Source organism: Electrona antarctica (assembly GCF_951216825.1).
Source record: "Electrona antarctica genome assembly, chromosome: 10".
Taxonomy (NCBI): Eukaryota; Metazoa; Chordata; class Actinopteri; order Myctophiformes; family Myctophidae; genus Electrona; species Electrona antarctica.
The window spans coordinates 8625303-8650207 of record NC_136791.1 but is presented as its reverse complement, the minus strand read 5'-3'; the positions used below and the strand labels follow the sequence as shown (position 1 = coordinate 8650207).

The window sequence follows — 24905 nt, the reverse complement described above, 5'->3', positions numbered from 1 at the left end:
ATCTGCTATTTTCAAAAGATTTTTAGACAGTTTACACATTTGAAAACACATTTGACATTCTGCGCCATGAGTACTTTCTACTTTGGTACTTTAAGTACATTTTGATGCAGATACTTTTTGTACTTTTACTCAAGAACATTTTGAATGCGGGACTTTTACGTAGTCTACATCTACATCAGTTGTTCCCAAAGTGGGGTCCGGGGACCCCCAGGGGTCCTCGAGGGAGTTCCAGGGGGACCCCCAGGGGTCCTTGAGGGAGTTCCAGGGGGGACCCCCAGGGGTCCTTGAGGGAGTTCCAGGGGGTCCCCAGCTAAATGATAATTTGTAACCAAATGGACCCTTATGGGTCTGTAACTCAGAGAGTGGAACCAAATGGACCCTAACGGGTCCATTTGGTGCCATTTGTACACTCTCAGAGTTAAATTAACAGTGGTTTTACAATATAAATTGGGGTACCAGAGATAGAAATGCCATTAAATCGGGGATCCGTGGCATAATGCGTGTGAAACTGGGGGGTCCTTGAAATTAATATGTTACGGAATCACTGCTAGAGCCGTAACAATCCTCCCTTATCGGGGTCACTGGCATGTGTTTTCAAATGGGGGGTCCGTGGCCTAATAAATGTTGATTTGGGGGTCCTTGACACGAAAACGTTTGGGAACCACTGATCGACATTGCAGTATTTGCAGTATTGCAGCGCCGAAATAATGGCTGCAGCTGTGTAGTTAATTTGTTGTCATATCCCCCGTTACTGCAATGAATGTCACTGAGACAAATTCCTATCAACCTTGTTGACATGGCAATAAAATAATCTTGAATCTTGAATCTATTTTTTACTTTTGAGTACTTTTTCCACCTCTGTAAAGGTAGTATAGCTTCGATCAAAGCACTGCACTCCAAGCGACGTACAGTACTGTATGTTTAAGTGAATGCAAAGCTCAGCATGATCAACGCCCGTCGCCCGGTGCTTTGCCCACTCAGCATTACCTAGACAGGTTTGGAGAAAAGAAAGACCTCTCGCGACCTCTTTGATTGAGACTTAAGCCAATCACAACCATAGCCAGCTGTTCTAAAAGCTAAGCCTGTAAGTAGTCAATGTCTTTAGCCCCAGGGCCTTTTCTGTCTGCATGTTTACCCAGTTGACTTTGATACCGTTTACTGTACCAGACATTATGCATTCTGTCATCGTTGGACAATATGCTACACACCGGTCTCACCATGTTTGTTGACGTGCTGATACTGGGGCATCATACCGGGGCGGATGTGGCTCAGGAGGTAGAGCAGGTCGTCCAATGATCCATAGGTTAGCGGTTCGAATCCCGGCTCCTCCTGTCTACATGTCGAAGTGTCCTTGGGCAAGACACTGAACCCCAAATTACGTGTGTGAATGGGTGAATGTAATGCACAATCTATGTAAAGCGCCTTGGATAAAGGCGCTATATAAATGCACCATTTACCATTTACCATTTATTTACCATCATTAACCACAGCCTAGTGTCCCAGTTTGGGGCAGGTCATTTTATAGGCGGTGGAAAAGAAAAGAAAATAGCAAATCTATACAAGCTCACAACACACTGCAAGTATTTAGATGTATTTATTTATTTTGTGGCTAAGTGGTTTACTGCCTCATTGGTTAAGCCAGTGGTTCCCAAACTTTTTCATGTCAAGGACCCCCAAATTAATTGACACTAATTAGCCCGCAGACCCCCATTTGAAAATAATATGCCAGGCACCCCCATAAGAGAAGATTTGTATGGCTCTAGCAGTAAAAAAACAGTAACCTGTTCAATTTCACGGACCCCCAGTTTGACATGCAATAGTCTATACGGACCCCCATTTGATGGCATATTTTTCTCTGGGACGGGTCCATTTCGTTCCGTTCCATTTGTACACTCTGAGTTACAGACCCGTAATGGCAGGGGAGGATTATCCAACGGGCCCGTTGGGCCCAGGCCCAGGGGCCCCTGAGCTAGGGGGGCCCCTGAGCTTGTGCGTCCGCGTGACCGCGAAGAGGCTCAAGCTCAGGGGCCCCCCCAAAAAGTTGTAACAGTGAATAACAGTGACGCACACAGTCCTTGTCACTGTTATTAACAATGGGCTTATTCATTTGTGTCAATAAAATGACCCCAAAAGTCCTAAACCATCATGATACGGTACATTACTGCAAGTGTTTAAACCCTCAGTTTGCATTTATTTGGCTTAGTTTTTGTCTGTTCATTATTTTTAAGCAATCCCTTGCTGTAAATTCTGAATATCGCAGGCCTATATGTCATAATTGTTATGCGTACACGTGTGCAGACAGTATTCGCCACGTCGGAAAAAAAAAAAGCTCCAGGGGGGTGGGGGGGGGGGGGGGGGGGGGCCCTTTTGCATGACGGTGGCCCAGGGGCCCATACATTCTAGATCCGCCTATGCGTAATGGACCTGGTCCATTTGGTTTCAAACTATCATGCTGGGAACCACTGGGTTAATCGTTAACGTTGCCCATTACGCTCGCAGTTGTTTGCGTTCAAGATGAAATAACTCTCTTTGTATGGATTAAAATGTCTACCGTTCATAACAGTCTCATGCCTTAGTGAGAATAATAACTTGTATAATAACTGCTTTAATTAGACATTCATGTAACACGACGGCACACTGAATTTCCAAATAAAATCCCCACCGACCAATACTAGTTTACAAACACCTTTTGTGAAATTACCCTCCTTCAGAGGTTCCACCGGTAGCTTGTGCGTCTGTGAAACATATGCCCCCCCCCCCCCCCCCATATGCGCTTCCGCTCCCAGCTAATGAGCACACTGAAATAAGAGCATTGTGCATAAGAGTGAGGCTGAGTGGGGGTAGAGGGGGGCGTTAGAGCTTCTCACTTTAGGGAGCGTGGCTAATTGCCCCATCTAGCAGCGAGCGCGCTCACATTCATGGATTCACTCATGAGCAGAGTCTAATCCATACTGACTTCATCCAAAAAGTAAACAAAAAAGGCAGAGATCAGTCAAATGCACGATGGAGAGCTTTTCAAAGGACGTGCGTATTGCGTCAGTCGCGGCAGGTGTGACAGATTATGAAAGTGAGGTCTCCGCCTGTATGACTCCCCCCCCCCCCCTCCCCCCCTCCCCCCGTTTAACACCACCCCCTCAACATTTCCAAATTAACCACTTGAACCCCAGCATCCATATATTCTGGTGCCAAAAAGAACAGTTCAAAGACATTTGGTAGAGACAGAAAAAAGTGGTCCAAGTTTGTATAGAGACAACTCGGGTCCAGTTTACTAAGTCGAGTTTTTTACCATTCCACATACGCACACACATGCACGCACGCACGCACGCACACACACTCCTTCCTGGCCCCATCTGTCTGTCTCCCTCTGCCTGTCCGACCGCTTTCATCTCGGCCCGTGTCTCCGGTCCCGAGCATGAGACTGGTGGTGTCGGCGGCCGGGGAGATGTGAGTGGAAGCGCTGGTATACGCAACGCGGGTATACGTTCCTCGGCAGGCTGCCAGCTGTTTTGATGGCTCCAGATTGCCTCGGCGCTGCTGGTAGGACGTATGGCGGCGCAGGCAGGCACCACCAGCAGGCTGGAGGAGCCTGTCAGAGGAATTAGCCCAGCCCTCACTTATCAATGCATGGTGTACCACCCGGTGGCAAAACACAGCTACTGCATATGGTCGAAAGGCAGAGGGAGAGGATGAGGAATTAGGAACGGGAGGCGGGGGTTGAGGAAGAGGAGCACCGTGCAGCCATTCTCCCCTCCTTTTTTGAGAGATTTTAATTAAGCAGACAAAGCGATTCCCCCCCCCGCCCCTTTCCCTCTCCCACCTTGCATCCCAAATGTCCTCCACCTCCTCGTTGTTCCTCCAGTTGCTAATTAGCCCAAATATTAGTCTTGGAGCGTAAGGCTGAGGTGGGTCTCCCAGATGGCTGGGTTATAACGTTGGGTGCATCGCAGCACATGCACACAACACACAGTCCCTAATGAGAGATGACATGCTGGGGCCTGCCGACGCTGTCAGCAAGTGCACGGCTTCTGCACGGAAGGACACTTGCGGCCCCACACAGATGGATGAAGGAGAGAAGCAAGGGTGATGTCGTCTCCAACGCTCAATCAATAAACATGCACACTCAAGATCAGGGTCCAGAGACCCAGCAGACACGCACGCACGCACGCACGCACGCACGCACGCCACATACTGTACCTGTAGTACTTGCAGTGGACATTACAGTGGTGGACAGTAAAAGTATACCACATACATGTACTGTATAGTACTGTACTTGCAGTGAACAACACAGTGGTAGACAGTAACAAAGTATCTTTACTTAAGTACTATACTTTTTTTTTTCATGTTTTTTTTTTTTGTGGCTTTCGCCTTTATTTTATATATTTTATGGAGGGACAGACAGTAGGCTGACAGGAAATGGGGAGAGAGATGGGGGGGGAAGACATGCAGTAAAGGCCGTCGGGATCGGGAGTCGAACCCACGGCACACTGCCAGACTGGATTACCAGCCAAGGTGCCTGGACCATTGAGCCATGGCCCAGGCCTTGAGTACTATACTTAAGTAAATATTTTGTCTGTACTTTACTTATTTGTTACATGCCAACAGATATTGTACTACTTTTGACTCCATTGTATTTCTAGGAAGGGAAAAAGTATATTATGAATTAATCACTTACGCCTTATTTCAAATGTAGTGAAAATAGCAGATCTACAAGCTCGTAACACATTGCATCGCGACAATGATATTGAAACGAAAATGTAGTTCTACTTTGTACTTTTGAATACTTTTATAATTTTATACTTTTGAGAGTGAAAATCATGTTCTCCAGTACTTTAACTCAAGTACACATTTGACTGGGAAACTTTCACTTGTATAGTAGAGTAATATTTGACCAGGAGTATCTATACTTTGGCTCAAGTTCTGTGGATAAGTACTTTGTTCACCATCACCACTGTACATAATTATGCATACACCACATACCCGTGTACTTGCAGGCTTGCATTCACACTCACATAAACACACTTTTGGAAATGCTTGGTTTTGACAGCTTGCCTTCCTTTATTTTGCTACCTTTGCCTGTTCTCTATGTAGGTCACACACGCCACGCGGCATGTGATGCGTTCCATTATCAGCTGTGGTTTGAGCTGCTGGGTGACGTAACCTGCATGACTCCATGGTATTGTAATGGTGCATTTAGGTCAGACTTCTGGAATACATCATTACAGAATGTTTGTATTGAACCCTGAAGCCACGGTAATTAGATTTCCATGAACTCCCGAGGCATTATTCACAGCATCCACTCCACAGCAGCACTAGAATGTCATTTTTCAAATCTCCCCAACATGTAACTGTATTTGAATGTGCGGTACATTGTGTAAGTGTAGTGAATTGGTTATTTGAGGCACATTTGATGCTTTTTAGAGCATGACGCAATTTGCCACGAGCTGCAGAATGCTATTGTATAATTGTGAAATGCTTTTAAGGGGAATACTGCTGAATTGTTAACACTCCCGGAACATGTTTTGCATACATGTTGACAGAAGAGAATGATTTAGTCAGTATTAAGAAATCCCCACACTAGTAGAAATGATAGAGAGAATGGTTTGGCTCGCTCCCTAGACTCTGTGCCACACAGATGTATAGAGAATGGTTTGGCTCACTCCCTAGACTCAGTGCCACACAGATGTATAGAGAATGGTTTGGCTCACTCCCTAGACTCTGTGCCACACAGATGTATAGAGAATGGTTTGGCTCACTCCCTAGACTCTGTGCCACACAGATGTATAGAGAATGGTTTGGCTCACTCCCTAGACTCTGTGCCACACAGATGTATAGAGAATTGACTGAAAGAGAGAATGGTTTGGCTCACTCCCTAGACTCGGTGCCACACAGATGTATAGAGAATTGACTGAAAGATATACTGTAGTTTACTGAGCGTGCTGTGGGTGATTTGTTCTGGGGATGTGAGCACACAGCTGTTAATGTTATGAAGGCACAATAACGCTAGCTTATGGGAGTATACAAACTTGACTTCGAGAACAAAGTCTGTCCGTCCCTATTCATTTTCACCGGAGAATCTTCTTGGCTGTGATGCATATCGATGACCGGATCGATTAGGCTTTTGATTTATTTTGGAACCAACTGCAACACATACTGTAATGATGTTTTCTTGTTTGGTTGTTTTCTTTTTTTCTTTTTTTCTGTTTTATTGGGTTTTTTCCATTTTTAAAATACAAGACATACAAGGAACATGGTACACAAAAACAAAACAAAACAACAACAACAACATCCATGACAAAACAAAACCGACAATAACACATACCCACCCACCCGCTAGCCCTGAGGGGAGAATAGACTTAAAGAAAAATGTACGATAATTAACAATACTTTACAAAAAATTATTGGGAAAGAAACTTGTAGGCAAGAGATGACCATATAAAAGAAGCTAAGGAAGAGAGGGAAATTAATCAATTGCAGTTAAATAATTAATATATAAAAGAAAAGGGTCCCAGGTTCTACTTTCTAGAGTTCCGCATTCAATGAGCCTCTAGTTGAGAATTAAATTTTTTCTAGGTGAATAAAGGTTGTTGTTTTCAATTGGTCTCCTTCAGTAGTCACCAGTGATGTCCCGATCATGTTGTTTTTCTCCCGATCCGATTCCGATCAATTGATTTTGAGTATATGCCGATACCGATTTTTCCCGATCCGATATATATCTTTTATATAGAACACGTACTCACAATAGTACAATATCCAAAATCACAGACAATATCCAGTCTATAATATCATGTTATGGCGATAATACTGATACTATAGGGATGTTCCGATCACGTTTTTTGCTACCGATCCGATTCCAATCATTTGAAAATGACGTGATCGGCCCCGATTTCCGATCACATGATCGGATCGGGACCAAACCTAGTCACCCTTACAAACCAGATGGGATCTAGTGCCATTGGTATGGCTTCCCTGTGAATCTCTGACATCGTATTGATATTGTCAGTCTTCCCAAATGTGGAGGAATACAAAATAAAATACAAAAATCTGTGAGTTTTTTGGGAAGCTGAGAGTGGGAAGCTGAGAGCCGATAACCAATAGTCAGACAACCAATAGTTCGACAGCCAATAGTCAGACAGCCAATAGTCAGACAACCAATTAATAGTCTGACAGCAAATAGTCAGATGAATTGAACAAGGTGGACCCTCTTGTAAACAAGTGTAATGCTTAATTGGGTTGTCCACTTACAGTTAACAGTCTTTGTATTGAGTTTGTGCTTGAAATGTACTGTAATTCTGCAAACTGTTAATATTTCAATCAATCAATCAATCAATCAGACAGACAGACAACCAATCGTCAGACACCCCAACAGCACCACTCACTTCAGACGGGTCTGATTTTGTTTTATTGCTCTCTGACTTTAGTCTGTCACTCTGTGAAGAGACACGCTCTGGTTCATATTGTCTGGCTGGGTCTCAGATCATATCCCCCGATGAGTGGCTGCATTGCTCGCAGCATTAGACTCGGGCAGTGGTCAGAAGGATGCTATCTCTGCGCGGGGAATGCTTTCCACGTCTCCAGGAAATCCCCTTTGGGTTGGCAGGCTTTTTTCACCCATTTAGACGTAGCCATGTGACTCTGTTTCTTTGGCTGTCTCTGCCCTAAGATATTCAAAGGAGGACTGCAGCAAAGAGGACATGAGCCCCCTCTGAATTATGCATGATGTCTCTGAGCCATTTCGTCCTGTTTATTATGAATGTTGAACATACATTTTCCGAAACCCTTTGGCAATTGTTTTCCAGGCAAAGATTTGAATTGGATTCGGCCCGGTGCTGCCTGCGGGGCGTCACAATCCTGTGACATGCAAATGACAGCTTCTCCCTTTCCTGCAGAGCCTGCATGCGCGCCGATCGAGGAAGAACTCACTGAGTCGTTTGCCATCCCTCTGCCCCCCTTGTTAGTAGTGCATTTGTTACGCCGCTGAAAAGCAGGTCCCCCCAATTTTGCTCCTTGTTTTCTCGTATAAAACGCAAAACAATGGCTTTTCTTTGTGCTTTGCGAGAGCAAAAAATGAATGCCTGGTTTACTCTGGTATGCTTCACCTCCTCTCTGACAGCCTCCTGTTGGGATGACGGGAGGAGAACAGCTTCAATTCTCTCAATTTAGCTCGATATTAAACACAACTGGGGTTCCACGATTGGATTTTTGACAGGTGCTCACTTTGCATTAGATAATGATTCCCTCACATGTCAGTCTCCATATTTTCATATGTACCGGAGCATTTCTTATTTATGGCAGTTTGGACAGAATCCGTCAATGCACTTACAGCTGAGGTAACACCTAGAATAAGAAATTAATAAAAATCACACTCGTGTGACTGTGAAGTGACGAGCGACCACAGTGGCTGCCACATGACGTCACTGCTTAACACTCCTTTTAATACGTTGTTTTAATACTTAAAGGGTTTCCATCGGACAGAGTGGGATAGGTGACGCGTTTTGATGACGTCATCGGATAAACATCCGTCACACTGGCATGCAAGGGGGGTCTGGGAAATTGAGGCCCAATGCATTCCAATTCCAATTCAAATGTTTGAAAGCCATGTTTTTTAGCCTCAAAAAACAAAACAAAACAAAAAAAGACAGCAGCCCAATGCATCCAAGCAAGTCCTATCTGATTGCATTAAACAACGTTAAACGATGTTAAACTCACTTTAATTTGCCACTCGATTTGCGACTCACATTAAAGAGATCAGTAGACTTATTGGTTTTGTTAAAAACAAAAACAAATAGAGACTATAGAAATGCAGTGTGTGCGTGCGTGCGTGCGTGCGTGCGTGCGTGCGTGCGTGCGTGTGTGTGCGTGCGTGCACATGCATGCGTGCGTTAATCTACTGGGCTTTACTTTCTGTATGGTGTACTGTACTCACTGCATACATCCTGGATGGATGGAAGCTCACATCCTGCAGCTCGGGGCTGTCCCTGTGCAGCACTGTGCGGTTGAGGCCAGTGCAGTGATGCAGGATGTCAGCAGGATGCCCTCATGGAAGGCCTGTAGGATCTTGGGCCCCATGCCCGAAATTCTTACAGCCGCCTGCCCTGAGTTGAACAAGGCCTTTTTTTATTCTTTTTGTTTGGCACATGACCGGTGTGCTCATCCCCTGGGGGGGCTGATGCGAACGCAATGGAACTTTTTCTGACACTCTCTACAGCACACCCATTGATGGCAATGGGTCTGCTCCAATGTTGAAGCCGCGACACGTAGTGGTCAGAGCTGGAACTGCAGGCGGGCACGCATGCATTTACCATTAACAGGTTTAACATTGAGCGCGTAGAGCGTTCTTCCGGGTGCTTCAAAACACCACTGAAATGAATATCAGAGGGGCACTCTATCCTTTATAACTCTATGGTGTGCTCCCTGTAGTCCATGGTCATCTCCTTGGTCATCTCCTTGGTCATCTCCTTGGTCCTCTCCTTGGTCAAGTCAACATGGAGAGAGATGTTGTTCTTCTGGCACCACTGTGTCAGGTTGTTGTCCTCTCTCCTGTAGGCTGTCTTTCTGTTAAAAGGGCCACTTCACCCCTTTTGCAACCAAATCTTATTTTAATGATGTTTGGGAGACAAACACTTTCCTGTTTTTTTTTTGTGTGTATAATATTTCAAAGTGCCAGTGATGGTCTCACTTCCTTCCTGGACTACATCTCAGTAAGACCATAGACATATAAAGGTAGACGGCTCTTCCGGCTCTGAGGCACGTGTCAAAATTGAAGGCACAATTTTCCAGAGATTCCTTGGCGAAGCATAGCGGAAGCAAGAGCACGTAATGGCAGTCCCGGAAAAGACGCGCTGTGATTGGCCAGTAGTCAGTTGAGTGACAGCGAGAGAGACGTGCAGGAGTCGCATGAGTGACGTCACTTGGGCAGCGACGCCAAGGCCCCAGTGAGGTTCTCCAACGTTGAGGCGCTCGGCCCTAGTGGTAAGAGGAGGGACTGCAGGCGGACCCGTGGATTCATGACGAGGAAACCCCGTGCAGCTGGCTTTAACATTGAGCGCTCGGCTGCACTTCCGCATTTGCCAACCAAAATTTGGTTGGCAAATGCGGAAGTAGACTGTCCTTCCGGGTGCTTCAAAACGCCACTGAACAACTTCCACTGATGAATAGCGGAGGGGCGGAGCTATCGTACCAGTTCAGTCTCTATCCTTCTTTATACTCTATGAGCGACGCAGCGTGCCTTCAGCGCTTCCCTGCGGCACTTCCGCTTGACTTCCTGCCTTCAATGGACACACGTCGTAACAATGAACTGCAGCGGCCAATAATGAGGCATCTTTATTTTATAATATCTATGAGTAAGACAGCCCTATCATTCTCCACAAGGTAGGGTGAGTGGGTGAGTGCAGCAAAGCATTATGGTCATTGTAGTAATCCAGCAGTGAGACCAGTGTCCATGACATCACACACTTTGAAATACTAAAATATCTAAAAACAACTTTGATGGGGACAACTTTGTATATGTTTGTTTTTAGTTTTTTTGTATTTATGGACAATGATCCTGTTGTTGAAGATTTTGTTTTAGTGTTTGTGCTGCCATTTGTGTGGATGGAAATGTGAATAATTGTTGTGAGAATACTATATCGTATAATACAAATTAATAAACATGTTGAATAAAATAAAAACAAAAACACATAGATATTACCCACATAAAAAAACCCAGGAAAGTGTTTCTTGTCTCCCAAACGTCATTAAAATAAGATCCGTTTGCAAAAGGCCTTTAATGATCAGGCCTATTATCGTTTGCTCGGTGTTGATTCTGGAGGTCGACTACGGTGTTGATATCCAAACTGTGGTTCATCTACGCCTTAATCTCCATGCAGGTGCAGGGCAGCATGGAGTAGTGTTGTGGCACAGGTTTTTCATCTGAGGATCTGTTTTTGCCAGTATGCAAATTGATGATTGCTCGGTGTGGGCGGTAATAATATGCTACAGGTCTCTTTGTTTTGTACACATATAGGGAAAGGAAAGAGAGAGAGAGGTTGAACATGTCGGGGAAAACAGCCAGCTGTGCTGAGCACACGCCATGATCAGCTGGCCTGGGCTGGGCTGCCAGCCATCTGGCCCGGCCACTTTGAGCGTTGGTGACACGCTCGAGCAGCGTTGGCCTCCACAGTGGCCGGAGCACTGGTCATCAGTGGTGGAAAGTAACTAAGCACATTTTACTTAAAAGGATTCATGACAGTAATTTTCATTTATTTTTATTTTTCGTTTTTCTTTTTAGGTAATATTACCTCAATTACACCCACACAACCTGAACTTTGAACATTCTATAGTGGCTTTTCTGTGCTCTGGGGTTTTTCTCTGTGTGTTCTGAAGCCGTTTGAGCTGCAATGAAAACAGGCAAAATCCCTCAACGGTGACATCTGCTGGCAAATTGTTGTCATTGGGATTTGTGGACTCTTACATCACAGCCCATAGGAAAATCAGAGCACTTGTTTGAGTCAGAAAACCCCAGACCACAGAAAATACTGAATGTTAAAAGTTCAGGTTTTTTGGGCTCAGAAAACCTAAAAAAAGATAAGGAAAATTAAAGTATTTGTACTTCACTTGAGTATGTCACATTTTGCTGTACTTCTTCTACTCCACTACATTTATTTTGAAACTTTTTTAGTTACTAGTTACAAAACATACATTAACCACTTCAGCCAGGTATACTTTTTTCGTACTTTTAAGTACATCTTTATGACAATACTTTTACTCAAGTACATTTTGAATCCGGACTTTTACTTGTAACATTGCGGTATTGATACAAACAAATACAAAAAAAACCCACCACTGCTGGTCATGTTGACAGTGGTGGGAGCTCCATCCAAGAGTTTGGTGTTAATAACCTTGAAAGTTGAAACGGGTGCAAAAGAGAGACAGAGAGGTGTTCCAAGGTTCAATGTGGACTTTTATTGAGGGCGGCGGTGGCTCAGGGGTAGAGTGGCTGGATGGTAACTGCAAGGTTGCCTGTTCGAACCCGGGCTCCCCCAGAGTTACTGTCGAAGTGTCCTTGAGCAAGACACTGCACCCCAAATTGCTCCCGATGTGCTGGCTAGTGCCTTGCATGGTTTCTGCCACCATCGGTGTATGAATGTGTGTGTGAATGGGTGAATTGATGCACAATCTATGTAAAGCACCTTGGATAAAGGCGCTATATAAATGCACCATTTACCATTTACCATTGTTACGTCTTGTGTATAGAGCGTCGCAGTCCCGCCTCCTACCCTGGACCAGGAAATGAAACCCAATGCATTATTCTCATAGACATTTCTTAAAGTATTTATTTAAAGACGGTTACGCCGCGGACAAAGCCAACTCGAGTCGTGACAACTCATGACAACACAAACAATATTTTGGACCAAACAAATAATTACAAAGAAGAAAAACAAGAAAAAAAGTGTTGTAACCTGCCGTTTTTTTCTTCTTTCTAATTATTTGTTTGGTCCAAAATATTGTTTGTGTTGTCATGAGTTGTCACGACTCGAGTTGGCTTTGTCCGCGGCGTAACCGTCTTTAAATAAATACTTTAAGAAATGTCTATGAGAATAATGCATTGGGTTTCATTTCCTGGTCCAGGGTAGGAGGCGGGACTGCGACGCTCTATAGGCACATAATAAACATAGCAACACACGTGACACAACACCTTCTTACATAGAGAATCTAGACTGACAGAGAGAGAGAGAGAGAGAGAGAGAGAGAAAGCAACAAAAAAAGGGAGACAAGCAAGCCTACATCTGATTAACACCATCATACATTTATAAACCTGACATATCCCGTGCACCTATGACGCATGTGCATGGATGCAGGTGTGTGTGCGCACATGACTCGTGGCTTGTTTTGCAAAGTTTCCAATTTGTATTGCATCCAGTTAGTTGTCCAAGTTCCCTTATTTGATCAACCAACAATGTATTCGAGTGCCACTTTTCCTGGTGGGAAACTTGTGTGTGTGACACCACATCAAAGAAAGCACTATGTTTGACTATTTACAAACGGGGACAATAGAAAGGGAGAGAGAGAGAAAGAAAGAGTAGCAGTTTGACTTTACTGTGTCAGACAGAAATTGTTATCATTGGGGCATGCCTCCTGGCAAAGAGTTGCACTCCAGCGAGTGCACCTTTTCTAGTACTATAACGGCGATGCTTGGTGCAGATGCAGATTTTCTAAAAAAGAATCACTGCTTATGCGAATGCTAAAAGCTGCCTCCCGGTCTGCTGTATGGAGGGTGACTAATCCTCCTCTCCGCAAGCAAGCAAGCTCACACTACAGTGGGCGTGCGCTGCTGCCCCATTTGTGAAGGCTGGCCAAGCAGGGGCCGTGGGCGGTCGTGGAACTGTTGAGGGTTGACCACTGGTCTCCTTGGGAGGTTGGTGCCAGGGACCTGTTGAGTCGGCTCTGGTGCGACATTTTTTTGGGACATCATTGGACTCTCATTCCTTTTCCCAAGCTGATTGAATATTCTTTCAAACTGGTCGTCAGATGGACAGCTGCCTTGTTGTGACCTGATTTGTTTCGGCCCACTGAACACTACACTACTGTGATTTCAGATTTGATCTTATAAAGTCATTCCCTCTGAAAGCAATTAAAAAATTTGCTGCTGGACAGAATTATTTTTGTTATTGCTCTGTACTTATTTTATTTAACCCCTTCAGGACGGGAACCCCTTTTGGTGTTTTAAGCATTATGTTATACTTAACTGCTATTTTTGAAAAATAGTGAAAATGTGGCACGAATCTTTGAATATATTTCCGAGCGAATGTTTTTAAGTCAAATCTTTGCTTCTGGGGGGTCCCCCAAACGACATATTTTCAGATGGGGGTCGGTGGCAAATTTAATAAAAATCCAGGGGTCCTTGACATGAAATAGTTTGAGAACCACTGATATAGAAACATAGGTTTTTCAGAAAACAGGATTGAATTAATTAAAAGACATTTTGTAGAATCGATTACATTGTTTTGTAATCGACCTCAGGTCTAAATGGGTTAAAACCGTTTATTAAAACGAAAAGTTAAAAACATGATGTTTCGGTCTTGTTTGAACTTCATCAGAGGTGTAATGGACAAAGATTGAAAGCATATAGTACATGTAGGGAGTCTGGACTCACTGCTGAAGACAATCATTCATATTGTATCAAAGTTTCAAAGTCCTGACGTGACTCCGTTATCCCCTGGGTCATGGAAATATGTTTTCTATATGACATTCCACAGGGCTATCTTAGTATTGTGCTTGGAGAAAATGTACTGTATTCATGAAACGTTGGATGAATTGGTACTTTTAGCTGTCCGTTAATGCTTCCTATCTTTTATATATAGAGTAAAATTGGCAGGCTAATTTGTTTATTTTGGAACACAGCCCTTAAAAGCCACGATGCTATTGAGACCTCATTGTATTTTCAATGGAAGAAAAAATGTACTCCTACCGATAGTGGCAGTAATAATGTCAGACTTCGGTTCTCTATTGCTGGATGATTTACTTCCATTACTGTTAATGCCCTGCTTACCAAACCTCCTTTACTTTTTCTCTTTTTTTAAATGTCCATCGTCAGTAAGCTAGTCTCCATGGTGAGTCTATATTAAGCTATGGATGATGTTCATTCGGATGACGTACTTTGCATCAACTATGGTTGTAATAGATGACGTCTGCAAGTAATAAACAACATTTCTCAAGTATTAGGAGCTGTTGCTCGGTCTCCTTGGCATCTGTTAACAGCTTTCAAATGCAGCCTCTTTGCTTTTTGCTGCCTGGCAGGAGGCAGACAGTTTAGCAGCGAGAGCTCGTTTGTCACGCGCCCCCGTCATCTGCGGCGTACCCCAGGAGGGGTTGTGTGGACAGATTGGATTTAGGTGAGGAATGTGGCGGACTCATCCCGGGGGGGGATGGATGTGACACTGGACCCGTGTGACGAGCCTGTGGTGATGAGGTGGTGTGTGTACGTTGGAAGCCTATCCCGGCCGCCACTCGCCCCACCCGATCCTCCTTTCCCCGACTTCACCCTCTGTCTCGGCACCGCAGCAGCTGCAGTAATGGCTTTGTTATTGGGTTATGGTTTAGTTACTGTTACAACCTCCCGAACAGTGTTAAACAATCTCCCCGGCATTTCTCCAGACATGCCGGCCTAAATGCTTTTGAGTAAACGCAGTCACCCCGAAAAGAAGCTCAATATTCAGAGTCCATGGACTACACTATCAAATTCTGAGTGTTATAATTGAACTCTGGGAGTGTATACACATTTTGTACAATCTCAGATTTACAAGTTATAAGTTACAAGTTATATAATTTGGCTGACTTGCCCACTCAGCCACCAGGGATGGCTGGTGGCTGCGTGGGCAAGTCAGCCAAATTATATAACTATAATATGGCCGTAGAGAGGCCGTCTGGGAATCAGAAGGTCATACGTTTGACCCTCTGCTCTGCTGTGCGTCGAAGTGTTCCTGAGCAAGACACTTGAACCCCTAACAAACCCACCACCTGACCCCCACATGCGCCCATCTGAGCAGAAATCAGTTGGGTGAAACGTTAAAAGCAATTTTCCCTCTGGAGACCGATGTCCCCACCCACCCTTTCTCTTAAATTTACACTTAGGATAGTGCATTGCTTTAGCCAGTTGAATTCCTGTCCTGGGTCAACTTTCATGTTTTTGAGTGGTGCATTGCAGAGCTTTGTGTGTCCCTGAGTCCCTGGCTGGCTGGGTCTGTCCAAGCACGAAAATAGCGTTTGGTTGATTTTCACAACCAAGTGTCACTGTTGCGCAGCCTAACACACACACACACACACACACACACACACACACACACACACACACACACACACACACACACACACACACACACACACACACACACACACACACACACACACACACACACACACACACACACACACACACACACACACACACACACACACACACACACACACACACACACACACACACACACACACACACACACACACACACACACACACACACACACACACACACACACACACACACACACACACACACACACACACACACACACACACACACACACACACACACACACACACACACACACACACACACACACACACACACACACACACACACACACACACACACACACACACACACACACACACACACACACACACACACACACACACACACACACACACACACACACACACACACACACACACACACACACACACACACACACACACACACACACACACACACACACACACACACACACACACACACACACACACACACACACACACACACACACACACACACACACACACACACACACACACACACACACACACACACACACACACACACACACACACACACACACACACACACACACACACACACACACACACACACACACACACACACACACACACACACACACACACACACACACACACACACACACTCCCATCGCCCAGGACGAAGTTCTTTGTCCTTTCTATTAGTAACGCCCGACGCTCAGGACGAAGTATTGTCCTAAAGACGAAGTTTATTGATACGAGAACGGATCGCCTGGCTGTATAGCCCAGGCGCGCCTGCTGGGCTCTCCTCGGTGACGCGCAAGAGTGAGACGTCATCAAAAAACTCCCTCCTCTGTTTAGCTGATGAAAACGAAAATCTTAAAATGTTCATAAATCGCGATCTAAATCATCCCGTCTTTTTCTGAAAAAATATCCTGTGTTAGACGGCGCTCCGCGGTCCACTCGCTAGTCTCGATAGATTTATTCTTGTCTCCCGTTGTTGTCGATCGACTCTAAAGTGCTGTGGCTATTGTTAGCTGCTACACAACATCATGAACTTCCGCCCGGTCCGTCCGGAAAAGGCGTCCGTGTTTATAAATCGACTGGGCACATGAATGTAATGGATTAAATAGTTCCGGGCAATTAAAGTGTTAACTGTATATATGATGATTTCGGGTGTGACAGTACAGTACAGTACAGTGACAGTACAGTGCAGTAGAGGGACCCCCTGGGGACCCCCACACGGTAACTCTGTAATTTCTCGACCATTTCGGATCTGGGGCTGCTCGCCGGAACCGTACCGGCACCCTGGGTACGCTCCTGTGGGTCTGGAAGTTCCAGGGACCCCCACACGGAGTTGCACCACCCACTTCTCACGAGTGTGATTTTGTAGTATAATATTGAACATCCAAAACGTAGGTCTGAGTCAGATGTTCCTCGTTCTGAAAGTGTGTGTTAATGAGCCATATTCATAATTCCCTTCCGTTCCACCAAGTACTTTTTGTGTACTTTTTTCCCCTTCCTCTAGTCTATTTTGCCGCCATCATCATTATTTTGCGTTCATTAGCACACAGACTGATGGGTCTCGTGGGATGCATGCTTGGCGTGCTCCTGCCCCTCACGGTGCTGTCGGTGATGGGGCCTATCTAAATTGGCACAGAGAGAAGACAGCTAGGAGCGAGACAGAGTCTGGGTGGCTGGCTGTCAGCTGCAGTAGACAACCTAATGTAATATTTGACTCGTGTCAGGCCTTCATGCAGAGCTGCTGGAAGACATATCTGCATTTAGGAGTGCAGTCACTTGCTATGTGAGTTTCAACTTGAGAGATTGCTTTGCTGTTTTCTGGGTTGTTGTTTTATTTTTTTTACTTTATTTTTAGCTGTGCTAGCTGCAGGGCTCTAAGGATGGTGATATCTGTCTGGCTGTCTGGTCTGACTGTCCTTACTGACACCTCTTTGCTTGCAAACAAGATATCTCGACAGCTAATGGCTGGATTGTTATGGAATTTGCTGCACTTTCCCCGCACCCTGGTCCCTGGAGGATGGCCCCTATACTGATTTGATGATCCGATGGCCTTAATTGCTCTATCTCGTGCCACCATTAGACCAAGATTTCCAGTTGTACAGAAGATACCTCAAAATCTAATAGGCAGACTGTCACGAAACTTGCTGAGTGCATTCGGGGGAGAAAGTGATAAAATGTCCTTTCCCCTACACAGCCTTTTGGCCAACATTTCCAGTTTGGGTGTAAGGAGCAGCAGCACAGCCTCCAGGATGGTATTTTTAGCTACACTAGTGAAAGTGAGGGCATCTTTCGTCTGGCTGGGTGCGAGAAGCATCATATGGGGCTTTAACCCATTTTGGGCGGAACCCCTTTTGGTGTTAGCATTATGTTATGCTTTAGCTATTGAAAAATAGCAGATCTACAAGCTCATAGCGCGCCACCGAGTGGTGCGCTACGAGCTTGTAGGGCTGCTATTTTTGAAAAACCAAAGAACGACTGACATAGAAACATAGCTTTTTTTGAGTGGTGTAAACCACTCCTACAACTGGCTTTGTTAGTTTACGTGTCTGTTCGTACCAAAAAATGAGCAACTGGCTTTGTTAGCAACTGGCTTTGTTAGTTTACGTGTCTGTTCGTACCAAAAAATGAGCATGGTGCATTGTGATTGGCCGGAATGAGACATTACGTCAGTGACCACAGCTGAGCAGGCTATATAAGACCTTGCACCACTCAGTTCACACGGGTGTGATTTTTATTCAGAAATCTGTCAGGATTTAGAAGACAATTTTAGAATCTGATCTCAGGTCAAAATGGGTTAAGAAGGGGAGCTAGCAGGGCTTTTAGATTTTTTTCTTTTTTTTGTAAATGGGTGAACTGGCATGTAGTATAGCCACAACGTGGACAAATACTTTAGGTATTTTCCAGACACGAGAAGGGCAGAGCCAGAGCAGCTGCAGCATCTTTTGGAAGAAAAAACAAATGCAGTAAATGGGTCTGGCACTGGGCCAATGAGAAACATTTTCTCAGTGAAAAGCCAAGTTCATATCAGGGTGTCTGGTGGCTGAGCCAGTTGAGTTAATGTTCAGATTTTTGAACCTGACTCCTATCATGACTCTCATATCTCCCTTCTCTTTGCCCTCTGTTTCCTGTCTCTTACACTAACATAGTGTATCTACAATATACTCTCAGGATTTTACTAAAAAGTGCAAAGGAGATGAAAATTATGCCGGCGCACACTGAATATCTGCTCGGTACAAGATTGAAGACAGCGTTTCGGTCCCTACGGACTTTCTTCAGGTATCACTGTGTAAAGAGGCAAAGGTAGCAAAGGACAAGTGCGTGTCTTTCTTTCTTGAGTCCCTATACACCGGTAGACCAAATTCAAGAGGCAAGTGACGGATTATGGGCCTTGTTGACACAAACATTTGAGAGCAATGCTGATTTGCACACGACACACCCCCCTACGGGATGCACACGACACACCCCCCTACGGGATGCACACGACACACCCCCCTAAGGGATGCACACGACACACCCCCCTAAGGGATGCACACGACACACCCCCCTACGGGATGCACACGACACCCCCCCCCTACGGGATGCACACGACACACCCCCCTACGGGATGCACACGACACACCCCCCTACGGGATGCACACGACACACCCCCCTACGGGATGCACACGCAGATCCGACACACCAAAGGTCCGACATGTGGAAACAACGGTCGGACATGCACTGCTCCCGTGCTTGCGGTTAGGTTAGGGTTTGAGGTAGGTTAGGGTTTGAGGTAGGTTAGGGTTTGAGGTAGGTTGGGGTTTGAGGTAGGTTAGGGTTTGAGGTAGGTTGTCAGTCTGGCGGTGGGGTAGAGTGCCTGCATGGTAACCGTAAGGTTGCCAGTTCGAACCCGGGCTCCCCCAGAGTTACTGTCGAAGTGTCCTTGAGCAAGACACTGAACCCCTAATTGCTCCCGATGTGCTAGTTGGAGCCTTGCATGGTTTCCGCTGCCATCGGTGTATGAATGTGTGTGTGAATGGGTGAATGTAATGCACAATCTATGTAAAGCGCCTTGGATAAAGGCGCTATATAAATGCACCATTTACCATTTACCATTTAGTCTAATGACCAATAGTATGTCGGAACTACTGCACCTCTCCTCCCACATACCACGCAGCCTCCAACATTCCAAACATCAAGTCAGCCTCCCTGTTTCCCTGACAGTTTCCCCTGTCTTCTGCATGTCTAGTGCCATTGTGCCTGCCCCCAACACAACACACTTAGTCTTGCAGTTTGTCATATGTCCAACTTTGATGGGTGTGTGTAAGCACAAACATTCATTCAATTCATTCAACCTTTATTTAAATTCTCGGAGAGACCATTGAGGGAACCCCTCATTTACAATGATGCCGAGATTACATACAAAAAAACAGTAATACAACAACAATATTAGTTACAACAAACCGTTAATACAACATACAGGTAATGGACGGTTATTGAGTAAATTCCTAAAATGACCAATTGATGCCAGGGTATTAAGTTTAAGTTCTTGTTGCAAGACATTCCAAGAATCAGGTGCACCGATGCTGAAAGCAGCCTTTCCAAGTTCAGAGTTGGCAAAAGGGACCAGAAGGCCTAGCCAATCACTGGAGCGAGTTACAATTCCCGACCAGGGCTTTATATATGAAGAGGTACCAGTGATTATTGCGTCTTTCAGTCAGAGAAGACCAGCCCACATTATCATATAGGGTACAGTGATGAGTATCGTAGCTGTCTCCAGTAATAAACCTCAGAGCCGAGTGGTAAACTGAGTCCAGTGGCTTGAGTGTGGAGGCAGCTGCATGATGATAGATTATGTCTCCATAGTGCAGTACGGATAGAAATTGTCCTAACACAAACATTAAATGCCATTGATAATGAATGGCCAGCTTTGAGTGTTTGTGTAAACACAAACATTACGTAAACACAAACATTGAAGACAAAAGTGGGGACGCAAATTGCGATTGGCCGGAATGAGACGATGTATATGTATAAGAGCGCCCCTCACTTCACACAGGTGATTTTTAAGTAATTCAGACGGTTCATTGGCTCAATACAGTATGATGCACTTTACAAATCACATTCTCTGTATATTTTCTTTGTCTTTCCCACGTAAAATAAAATAAGAAGCAGACCTGGATGACGTAGAGTTTAATTCAGTGTCTTGTTGTTATTGATTTTTACAGTGTTTTTCATAATTTGAATTGCCTGCTGTCACTAATATAGTATAATTATCTGTCTAGACTCCCCATGGTGAACGCTGCCATTGATAATCGCACGGATATGAATTGCTTACTGAAAATAAGCTTCATATTATGCTTCTTGACTTCCCCGCCTAATGAGAATCCTTTTTAGAGCAAATTGACAAATTAACATACTGTATGTTCTTTTCAGCGAGAGACTTATTTACAATGCAGAATTATGCACGCAGAAAGAAATTATTAATTTACACAGGGCAGCGTTTTAAAGGTGATACGCAGACAAATCTTTCGTGTTAATTCATCCATTTGCATCTCTGAGAGTGAACAAATGTAACCAGATGGAATCTTCGGGCCATGTGGTGACATTAGTTCACTCTGTTAAATGGACACTCAGGATTTTTTACCGTGAATTATATCTAATCGTGTGCTTTATATTAACACTTAATTGATAGGTATACTCGTCCTGTAAATTAATTATGCAAGTAGTTGCCTTAACCCATTTTGACCTGAGATGAGATTCTAAAAATGTCTTCTACATCCTGACCAGCTCAGTGGCCTTGTGGTTAGAGTGTCCGCCCTGAGACTGGGAGGTCGGGGTTCAATCCCCGGCCGGGTCATACTAAAGACTCTAAAAATGGGACCCAGTGCCTCCCTGCTTGACACTCAGCATCAAGGGTTGGATTGGGGGTAAGTCCCTAGGACATACTAGCGTCATGTCCAGGGGGTGTACTTGTACATCAAGCTGCCTCACGCTACAGAAACAGGAGATAGGCTCCTGCCCTATGGGCTTCATGGCTCGGCAAGGCTACTTTACATCCTGACAGTTTTCTGAAAAAGCTATGTTTCTATGTCAGTCGTTCTTCGATTTTTCAAAAATAGCAGACCTATAAACTCGTAGTAATGAGCTTGTAGATCTGCTATTTTTCAATAGCTATAGCATAACATAATGCTAACACCAAAAGGGGTTCCCGCCCAAAATGGGTTAAGACGAGTATGCTCGTCTTAAGGCGTTTGATATCGCTGTAATTTTTGGAATGGCTCCGGTGCCTAGACACGGCTGCTATAGCGCCCCGCCTGCACTGTTTCTGTTTCTCCATAGCCATTAGCTTCTGTATTAGCCGCGGCCTTTGCATGCTCTTTTCTCTGAAACTACGGCGCTGTCCGTGGTTTTGAACAGATCGGTGATGTTCCGAGGTCATTTCTGATTATCCGGTGATCACGATTGGAACATTGGGCGTTTTCTGGAGCAAGGATGGACGTTGTCTTAGCTCGCTAGCAATGGTGCTATTACTGTTAGCATCCAAGATGGCGACAACCAGGGCGGCTTCATAGTGAAAAATGATCACGTGGTACCCAAGCGCTAGCTATTTTGTCCACCAGGTGGTTAAACAGTGGTTTAAAGTAACTAAGTACTAATTACTTAAGTACAGTTTTGAGGTATTTGTACTTCACTTGAGTATGTCAAAGGTTCAGTACTTACTTCTACTCCACTACATTTCAGAGGCTAATATTGTAGTCCTAGTACTTTTACTCCACTACATTTATTTGAAAACTTTAGTTACTAGATTATTATTACAAAACATGCAGTAACCACTTCAGCCCTATACACACATTTCGGCAATTTGAAAATAGCTGCTCTACAAGCTCACAATGCGTCGTGGCGCGACTCATTGTGAGCTTGTAGATCGTCTATTTTCAAAAGTGAAAACTTAAAATGGGACATTCTGCATAAAGAGTACTTTCGGTACTTTTAAGTGCATTTTGATACCAATACTGTTACTCAAGTACATTTTGAATTCCAGACTTTTACTTGCAATGGAGTAGTTCTACATTGCATTATTGACACTTTTACTTAAGTAAAACAATTGAGTAGCCTACTTTTTCCACCGCTGCTGTGTTTTGCCTCACGACTCCTCCTCCTCCTCCTCCCCTGCAGACGCCACCATCCTCAGCTACGACGGCAGCAAGTTCATGAAGATCCAGCTGCCGCTGGTGATGCACACGGAGGCGGAGGACGTGTCGCTGCGCTTCCGTTCCCAGCGCGCCTACGGCGTCCTGATGGCCACCACGTCCCGCGAATCCGCCGACACCCTGCGTCTGGAGCTGGAGACGGGCCGCGTCCGCCTCACCGTCAACTTAGGTATACCGACCGACCGCCTCTCACGGGACGCACCCCACCCCATGTCGCCGCCTGTCACCACAGGCAGCCAAAGCTGCGTGGCGGGCGGCTAAAAAAAACAAAACAAATCGATGCAACGAGCCAAACATTGTCACAGTCATGCGCTCGTAAACCCTTCAAAAAAAAAGCAAAGGTTTGGAAACGTGCGATTGTTTGATCACTTGACTGTTTTACTGTGCCGGTGGCATATTGTATCTTGTCATTGGAAAGCCCCCATCCATTTCCTTTTCGAATGATATTCCATTTTGTAATGATCATGCACCGCCACTGATTAGGTGTGTGTGTGGGTGGCCCCACTAGTACAACCTACAGTATAGGTGGGTTTCTGCTAGTACAGTAACAACAGACAACGATATGATCAAACAAACGCAAGTGTCCAAAGTTTTTTGAGGGGTTTATATGACTACATGAATAGACACACACACACACACACACACACACACACACACACACACACACACACACACACACACACACACACACACACACACACACACACACACACACTCACGCCTGTTGCTGTATGTTTTTGTTGTTTGTGTTGAATAGTAAGAGATGGTATGTAGACTTTCAATGGTCCGAGTCTGCAGCTCAGCGCTCACAGCCAGCCGAGCACACAAAGCTGCCCTGAGCCCAGCAGGGAATGCTCACTGCCTGGTCCCTCTGCTGTGTTACACTACATTAGGACTCAAAAAGAAACTGCACTTTTTATTTACACCATACACGGGCAACTGGCGGCCCCCCACTTTCACTTGATGCGGCCCGCAGGTTAATATCAGAATACTGCTATATTATTGATTTCAGCCGTTACAATTCCAAACATGCAAACATGAAGCGCTTTAATTACTTCAGTATATATACGTAGTCTAATGAGTAGTATTAAAATGTTATTGTCTTTTTTTATGTCCAATATATTTGTATTTAGTTCATAAAGTTAACATAACTATAATGAAAGGCATTTTAAATTAAATACAAGTTTTACTTTTCAGGATTCCAATTCCAAAATGGCAAAAAAAAAAATCAGGATTTCAATTAAAATATAGCAAAAATAGCTGATCTACAAGCTCAAAATGCGTCGCATTGCGACGCGTTTTGAGCTTGTAGATTGGCTATTTTCGCTACGACAGTAATATGCAATGTGGCCCCTCTGGAGTGAGTGTGGAAATATAGTGGCCCTCGTCAAAGTTGCTGATATATTTTTGGTCCGACTCCTGCCAGACAACCTGTTGCACACAAAGAACTAAATACTTGTTTCTACAAAACTTTTTGATAAACACTCCTCTCACCCAGAGGTGACAAATGACACCTGCTGTGATGAACTCATTATTTGAGTTCGTCGAAACTTGCAAGAGCTTAATGCGCACAAATACAGTCACACACTCCTACCTTCTGTCTACTGAGACATGCATGCCCACACGCAGACACACGCGTGTATTAGTCGACACATGCACAACACTGCTTGCTTCTGTATGTCTTTAATCTTTCTGTGTCTTTGTGACACAGAGGGGGGTCATCCCCTGGGCTTAATTAAACCACGGCTGCCTGTTTATGTTCAATCATGCATTATTCCTAGTTATCAAAGTGCAAAGACAAACTATGATATCTATGCATTATTTATTATATCATGAGTTACGGTGTTGTAAATCAGGGTTTAAACTCTGATCGTCAGTGGCTGACTTGTTCTATACCAGTAA

At 44.7% G+C, this 24905-nt stretch overlaps 1 protein-coding gene across 4 annotated transcripts in view; it reads left to right on the top strand.

Moving 5' to 3' along the window:
• LOC306931175 (neurexin-1a) overlaps nt 1–24905 on the top strand; it is a 528074-nt gene that overhangs the window by 208048 nt on the left and 295121 nt on the right. For all 4 annotated transcript variants that reach the window (XM_079512408.1, XM_079512407.1, XM_079512406.1 and 1 more), the window contains one exon: nt 22969–23172. In XM_079512408.1, the coding sequence (XP_079368534.1) occupies nt 22969–23172 (204 nt within the window). The remainder of the gene's footprint in view (nt 1–22968; nt 23173–24905) is intronic.